This window comes from Canis lupus, chromosome 11 (genome assembly GCF_011100685.1).
Source record: "Canis lupus familiaris isolate Mischka breed German Shepherd chromosome 11, alternate assembly UU_Cfam_GSD_1.0, whole genome shotgun sequence".
Taxonomy (NCBI): Eukaryota; Metazoa; Chordata; class Mammalia; order Carnivora; family Canidae; genus Canis; species Canis lupus.
Window position 1 is genome coordinate 60,852,976 of NC_049232.1, and position 7,736 is coordinate 60,860,711.

Below are 7,736 nucleotides of genomic sequence, written 5' to 3' on the forward strand. Positions count from 1 at the left end.
TACATTTAATTATATATCCAAGAATAAAATATAGGTGAGAATGAGGATGTTAGAATAATATATGAGTATTATATGTTCTGGAGAAGTAAAAATTATACGACCAGAAAAGCTAAGAAGGAACACGCTTTCCAATCCTACCGTAAAGTATTAGAAAACTGGACAAAATATATGAAATAACACTTTTCAGATACTGAACAAGCAAGGCAAGACTGTGATCCCTGGGGAAAAAAAAGATTAAAATTAAAGGAAACATAAGATTACTTTTTAGATTTTGGTTCATGGAGGAGGATCCCAAACAGATCATAGTGGTCTCACTAATTTAAGAAGAGTCAAAAAGAGTTCAAGGGGCTGGAACAGCTTCTTTACAGGGCAGAATTCTGGAGGTGAAAAATCTAGCAAAGAAAAAGCTCCAGATATCAGGAGGATTCCATTACGTCTGTTGCTGAATGTTAAGCATATACACAGAAATGTTGAAACTCCAGGAGTCCAAGCAAAGAATGATCAATGGTGAGTTATAAGCCCAACCATTCCCAAAGGTTTGGGAGATATTTGCGTTTCAAGCAATTAGGGTGGAAAATCTTCTTTGAATATCCAGACCATTTATTACAGACCCATGAATTGTCAGCTAGCAGTAGGGCTAACCTAGTTCTAAGACAGGGATTCTCAACTAGAGCACTCTTGACACTTTGGGCTGAAAAATTCTTTGTTGTGTGATTATGTCCTGTGTATTGTAGGATGTTTAATAACATCCCTGATTTCTACCTAATAAATTTTAGTAGCAGCATACCCACTCCCTTAGTAATATAACAAAAATGGACACAGACATTGCCTAATGTTCCCTGGGAGGAAAACCACTCACAATTCTAAAGTAAATTACATTCATTGAGCCAGAATAAATGCAACTCTAGATCTACCCTCATAAAAACTTGAGCCAAAGGGGTCAAGGTAACTGCAGGTAACTGCCTGTTAGAATATATCCAACACATTTTAAAGGGAAACTCCAAAATCCAGTATTCAATGACATAAAGGTCAAAATGACTAGCATACAACTCAAAATTATTTTTAAAAAAATGCTAAAAGGCAGTATAACCTGTCCCATAACCAGAAAAATAAAAGCCATTTAATAGAAAGTTTAGGATAATGAAACTAGCAGGTTAGCTATTATAAATTACCCACGATTTAAAGAAAACCAAGAACATAATGAATATAAATGTTATTGTTTAAAAATGACATCCGGAAATGGAATACACAATTTGGAAAATGAAAATTCTACTATATGGGGTTAATGGCATATTAGAGAGTACAGATGAAAATATAATTGAACTTGAAGACACAGCAATAAAAATATTCAAAATGAAGTATTTCTTTTTTTTAAGATTTTATTTATTCATGAGAGAGAGAGAGAGGCAGAGACAAAGGCAGAGGGAGAAGCAGGCTCCACACAGGGATCCTGATGTGGGACTCGATCCCGAGTCTCCAGGATCAGGCTCTGGCTGAAGGCGGCTCTAGACCACTGAGCCAACCGGGCTGCCCCCAAATGAAGTATTTCAGTGCTAGAGATGAAAAATATAAATATTAAAAAAAGGAACGAATGAAACTTGTAGGGTTGAACTGAATTTTAATGTGTCAGTATGAACCAGTGGTTTTATATAGCGATAGATAGATAGATAGGATAGATAGATAGATAGATGATAGATAGATAGATAGATAATAGATAGATATTAAAATAGATATACATGTAGGTATTTACATGCATATATTTCATAGCTTTAATTATTGAAAGGGCCTAGAAAGAATGCTACCCTACTAACAATGAGTTTTGGTTTCTAAGTATACTCTCTTAATATTAAAAGAAACTAGAACTCTTAAAGAAATGAGTTTCCTGGAACTGGGATTGGAAAGCACAAGATGAGGTTTAACATCTTGTTTTTCTGGGGGGTTTTGTTTTTAAGAAACAAAATAGATGAACATAGGGGAAGGAAAGGAAATATAAAAGAAGATAAAGACAGAGAGGGAGGTAAACCATAAAAGACTTTTAAATATAAGGAACAAACTGAGGGTTGCTGGAGGGGAGGTAAGTGGGGGGAAGGGGTAACTGGGTGATGGGCATTAAGGAGGGCACTTGATGTAATGAGCACTGGATATTACATGCAACTGATGAATCACTAAATTCTATCCTTGAAACTAATACTACACTATATGCAAACTAACTTAATTTAAATAGTCTTGAAAGAAAAAAAAATCTTGTTTTACCAGAAAGTAAGAGAAAGTAAGGAAGTGCTCAGAGAATTGTGGACACATTTCAAAAGAATACAGGAACCAGCTTAAAGGGAAGGCATTGCAAAATTCAGGCCAAATTGAGCTTTAAAATTAATAATAATAATCATGGTTGTAACCCAAAGAAAAAAAGTAAGAAGGCGTGAGTTCAAATGGATTTAAATAAATCAATGGATAAATAAATACTTGAGTTATCTTATTTGTAAAGCTGTTCCTTTGAGTAGAATGACAATGGATAAATTAGAAGAAAATTATAGTGTTATAAAATCACCAGGTGACAACCACAATAATAAGGATTGATGTAGGCGGGCACCCGGGTGGCACAGTTGGTTAAGCGACCAGCTCTTGGTTTCAGTTCAGGTCATGATCTCAGAGTAGTGAGATGGAGCCCCCTGTCAGGCTCTGTACTCTGCAAGGAGGAGTCTGCTTGCGTTTCTCTCTCCCTCTCCCTTTGCCCTTCCCTCTCCTCTCACCCTCCTCCCTCCCCATCAAAAATAAATGAATAAATCTTAAAAAAAAAAAAAAGAATTGATTTAGGGAAGAATTATCAATTGATGCTAAACCTGGCGGTATAAGTTGGTCAAGGAGTAAGATATTCATATAATATCAATGTATCTTCTTACAAGAACTTCACAATGAAAAAAGAGAAAATAGTGATTTTACACAGGAGATATCCAAAATATACCACCTTAACCAGTAATCAATGTTAACGCTTCCCATAATGAATCAAATCAATATCAAGTGTCTTGATATAAGATGCTGAGAACAACAACAAAAAAAAATGTGTTATTCTCACCAAAAATTGCATAACTTGAACTTTATCATGAAAAAACAAGTTTAAATTCAAAGGGAATCCTAAAATACCTGGCCTCTAATTATCTTTAGGTCATGAAAAACAAAGATAGGCTATGAACCATTACAAATTAGAGATTAAGGAGATGTGACCACAAAATATAGCACTTTATTCTAAATCGAATCTTTGACTTGAAAAATTTTTTTTCTATAGAGAGACTGGAAATTATTGAGACTTTAGACTAGGTTTATCAATTATATCAGCAGTCAATGACCTTTTTTTTTGTTTGTTTCGATTGTGATAGTGGTTATAAGAAACTGTACGTAGGCTAAAATTGCATAGAACCACACACACATACACATATAATATATGGAAAAATCATAAAAACTGAGTAAGTTCTGTTATGTAATTAATAATATTGAACCAATGTCATTTTTGTGGTTTTGTTATTGTACTACCACCACTGGGAGAAATGAGGTGAATAGCACACGATATTCTATATACTATTTTTAAAATTTTCTATATGTCTATATTATCTTCACATAAAGTCTCTTTTTAAACTTCATGGACACTCAAGTTTGATATTCATATGATTTTCATGTACCATGGAGTGTTAATATTACTATCATTTTTTCAGCAGTTTAAAAAGATAAACATCATTCTTAGCTCACGGACCACACAAAAACAGCTGGCAGGCCAGATTTGGCCAGGTTTATTGTTTGCTGACAGGTAAACTAAATAGAATTATTTCTCCATGTCAATAGTCATATTCTGGTTAAGGTAAAACAATGTCACAGTGATTTTTGAGGATGACATAGTATCTGCACCTCTTTCTCAAACAGCTCTTTCTATATACACATATACAATACACATACATACACATATATAAAGAGAAACTTATATAAAGCAAATATGGTAGGATGTTATTACCTGAAGATCTGGGGTAAAGGCCTAAAGAAAATTCCTTGTGTGCTTCTTGCAACTTTTCTAGAAGTTTGAAATTGTTCCAAAATACAAATTATTTACACACACATATATATCCAATATTTGCTTAGAAATCCAGAGAAAGGGGATAAGTGGGTATAGATAATGAAACAATGAACTGGTAATCATTTAAACTGAGTGATTGTTACATGACGTTTCCAATTTATGAGTATTTGAAGATTTCCAAAGTGAGAAGTTTATGTATGTAAACCCACACAGACTAGAGCTGCAAAAGTTTGTAGAAACCCTTACAGTGTCACTGACAGCAGATAATACAATCTTGGAGTGGGAGTATAATTTTAGCAAGAGAATTTAAAAAAAAAAATTGTTATCAACTGACCCAGGGTTTTATTTTCCAGAATTTATTCTGTGAAACCTGGATACATGTACACACATTTTTCAAACTTATAACCACTTCGAGTGTACATGGTGAATCAAAAGAAATAAACATAAAGAGATTAATTTTATGACTCCAAATTAGTAAGACAAATAATATAAATGTTAACAGTGATCACCTATAGGAGGTAGCACCAGGGTGGCTCAGTGGTTGAGTGTCTGCCTTTGGCTCAGGTTGTGATCCTGGGGTCCTGGGATCGAGTCCTGCATCAGGCTTCACACAGGGAGCCTGCTCCTCCCTCTGCCTATGTCTCGGCCTCTCTCTGTGTGTCCCCGTGAATAAATAAATAAAATCTTAAAAAAAAAAAAAAAGCTATACTCACAGGGTTTGGCATGTACCTGTCTAAATAGAACCCAAAGCAGCACCCATTGTGATCTAAGCCAGAGAAGGACCAGCAGCTAGAGGTTTACGACAGTGACAACACGCCAACCAGGAAACAGATAGGCAGCAACATTTTAGTGACCAGATTACTCAGGTCAAAATCAAGATTTATCCCTAGGATAGAGTTTGGCAGGGAGTACAGCCCTCAGCTAGGAGACTTGGGGCTATATTATGGCTCTGAAATCAACAGGAAAGAGAAAATTTGGATGGGAAAATAAGACTGAAACCAGCTGTCATGATGGCTGGTGATATGGGCCAACGATATGCTGTGCTCAGCCATGGCAGAAAAATCTACAAAAAGTGGGGGGAAACCTGTAATAGGTTTACTAAGGAGTTTCAACTACTTAAATGTAAATGAAATGGTTTTCTCTTCCCAGACACTAATTTCAGCCCTCCTCCAGTGCCCAAAAATCACTTCAGGCAAACTAAAAAATTCTGATTATTTTCAGCCCTAAGATACTCATCATCCTCCAAGCCTTTTGTAGACTAGTTTATCAGTTGAGTTTATGGCCTAGGAAAAAAAAAAAAAAAAAAAAAAAGGTCATTAAGCCAAAAATCAGCTCTCCTTTGCAGCCACCCAAAACCTCAAGAGGCTCTTTTGTATCCCCTTTACTTGGCTTGGATTGAAACAGTCTTCCTAGTCTTTCACAGGGACAATAGAGAAATGCCTCTCATGATTCAATGAGCTTTCCTTGTGATATAAAAGTCCCCTGATTCTATCTTTCCCTTTCTTGATTTTTCTTTATACAGGTATGTGGGGAAGAAGGTGCAAGGAGGAGTGGTGATTGATATTATTAAGAAGACTTAAGGGAGGAATGACCGACCCTAATAATTAGTAGTTTAAAAAAAAGAGATGCTAGCTAGTGTCTTTTGTCTTCAATTTGTAATCTTCAATTCCTACTTTCTAAATCAATAGGAAAAGTCAAATTTAACATCATCTACAAAGAGAACTACTATGAACTTAGTACTTAAATCTTTAAAAAAAAAAAAAAAAGAACTTCTTACTTGCCAGGTGCTTTGTGCAACTTACTGAATTTTTATAATAAGTGTTTAATTACTACCTTTTTGCAAATAAGGAAACTGCAATTTGGAAAGAATAAATAACTTTTCCAATATTAAGTAGTTTTTGATACAGCAGAATTTATACTTCTTCTCTATTCCTAAAGCTTATGTATGATGTTTTCCACTGTGTTGCCACACAAGATGCCAGAAACATTCATTTCAGATATCACCCTGGATGAGATTCTAATGGAATTCATTAACTTTCCGAGATATGAATCAGAACCTATTACAATCTGAGTTTATGGCAGACTATTGTTTAGTAATTATAGCTAAACTGGGCCAGCGAAGGCAAAGAATAAAAATCTCTCTTTATAAATTTTACTTTCCCCAAAGAAGGTTCTCAATGGTTGCCCAATGATGCCATATCTATTCTTTATATACTGAAGACTCACATCTCCCTTTGGTCTTACTGCTTAACAGCTTTCCAATTCAGCACATATTTCACAGCCGCTTTTACATCCTTATTTCTCAAGCTATAGATTATAGGATTTAGCATAGGGGTCACTACCCCATAAAACATGGAAATAAGCCCTTCCGTAGCTTGCAAATTGTCATTCCCTAGGTGGTCTTGAGACTTGGGCTTGGCATACATGAAGAAGATGGTACCATAAAATATGATCACCACGGTCAGATGTGCTGAGCAGGTGGAAAAGGCTTTGCGTCTCCCTGTAGCTGAGTTCATTCTCAAGATGGTGTAGAGGATAAACATATAGGAGAAAAAAATGACCAGCAGTGGAAGAACCAGGAATGCCATATTTGACACTGCTAGGGTAAAAATATTGAGGGATATATCAGCGCAGGCTAGCTTTAAGACAGCTAGTATCTCACATAAGAAATGATTGATAATATTATTCCCACAGAAAGGCAGTCGCATAGCAAGAGATGTTTGTACAATTGAGTTGATTCCACCAGAGAGCCATGACACAGAAGCCATTAGTACATACACCATCTTGTTCATGATGACAGGGTATCTCAGAGGGTTACAGATAGCTACGTAGCGATCAAAAGCCATCATGCCAAGGAGGAAACACTCTGTTGACCCCATTGCAAACCCAAAGAACATCTGCACTGCACACCCAGAGAAGGAAATGTTCCTTTTCTTTGAAATTAAGCTCACCAAAGTTGAGGGAACAGAGGAGGATGTATAGCAGATGTCCAGGAAAGAGAGGTTACCCAGGAAGAAGTACATGGGGGTGTGAAGATGGGAATCGAAGATGCTTGCTATAATCAGAAGACCATTGCCAATTAGAATCACTAGATACATTACTAGAATCAGAGAAAAAAACATGATCTCAAGTGTTGGGTAACCGGAGAGTCCCAGAAGAATGAATTCTTTCACAAATGTCTTGTTTATACTATCCATATCCCAGCTTTCAGGATTTCAAAGGAAAATCTAATATAAAATATTTTCACTGCCAAGCAACAAATGTAACAAATACTTTGCATAAGCATTCTTCTAGGGTGAAATAGAATATTTTCATCAAAGCTCTGTCATCTGCTTCTGTCATCTGTTGTTACTCTCAACCATATTTATTCCTAGAATACATTAGGATATTGAGAGTTTCTATGCACTGTGTCTAATATGTGAATATCTACGTAGGATCAAAAGCAAGTTCAGAAGCAACATTCCCTCCTGCTTAAGACACTCTGAGTTTTCTAAAAGCCCTAGAATATTTCAGACAACAAACTGGATTTCTTCATTTCAATCATGTCCAATGAGAGAGTGATAGGGAAGAGGCAAGAGACATCTCAGCACAGACTGGAATTCCGATTCAGTGTTTAACACAAACATTCAAAAGTGTAAAGCAAATTTCATTTTTATGTATATTTGTCAGCCTCACA

At 35.8% G+C, this 7,736-nt stretch overlaps 1 protein-coding gene across 1 annotated transcript; it reads right to left on the minus strand.

Moving 5' to 3' along the window:
• Nucleotides 1-6,300: 6,300 nt before the first annotated feature.
• Nucleotides 6,301-7,346, minus strand: OR13C4 (olfactory receptor family 13 subfamily C member 4). The gene is given in 2 exon segments (XM_038551640.1): nt 6,301-7,262; nt 7,265-7,346. Coding segments are annotated over 2 exon segments (1,044 nt in total).
• Between the last annotated feature and the right edge of the window lie 390 nt (nt 7,347-7,736).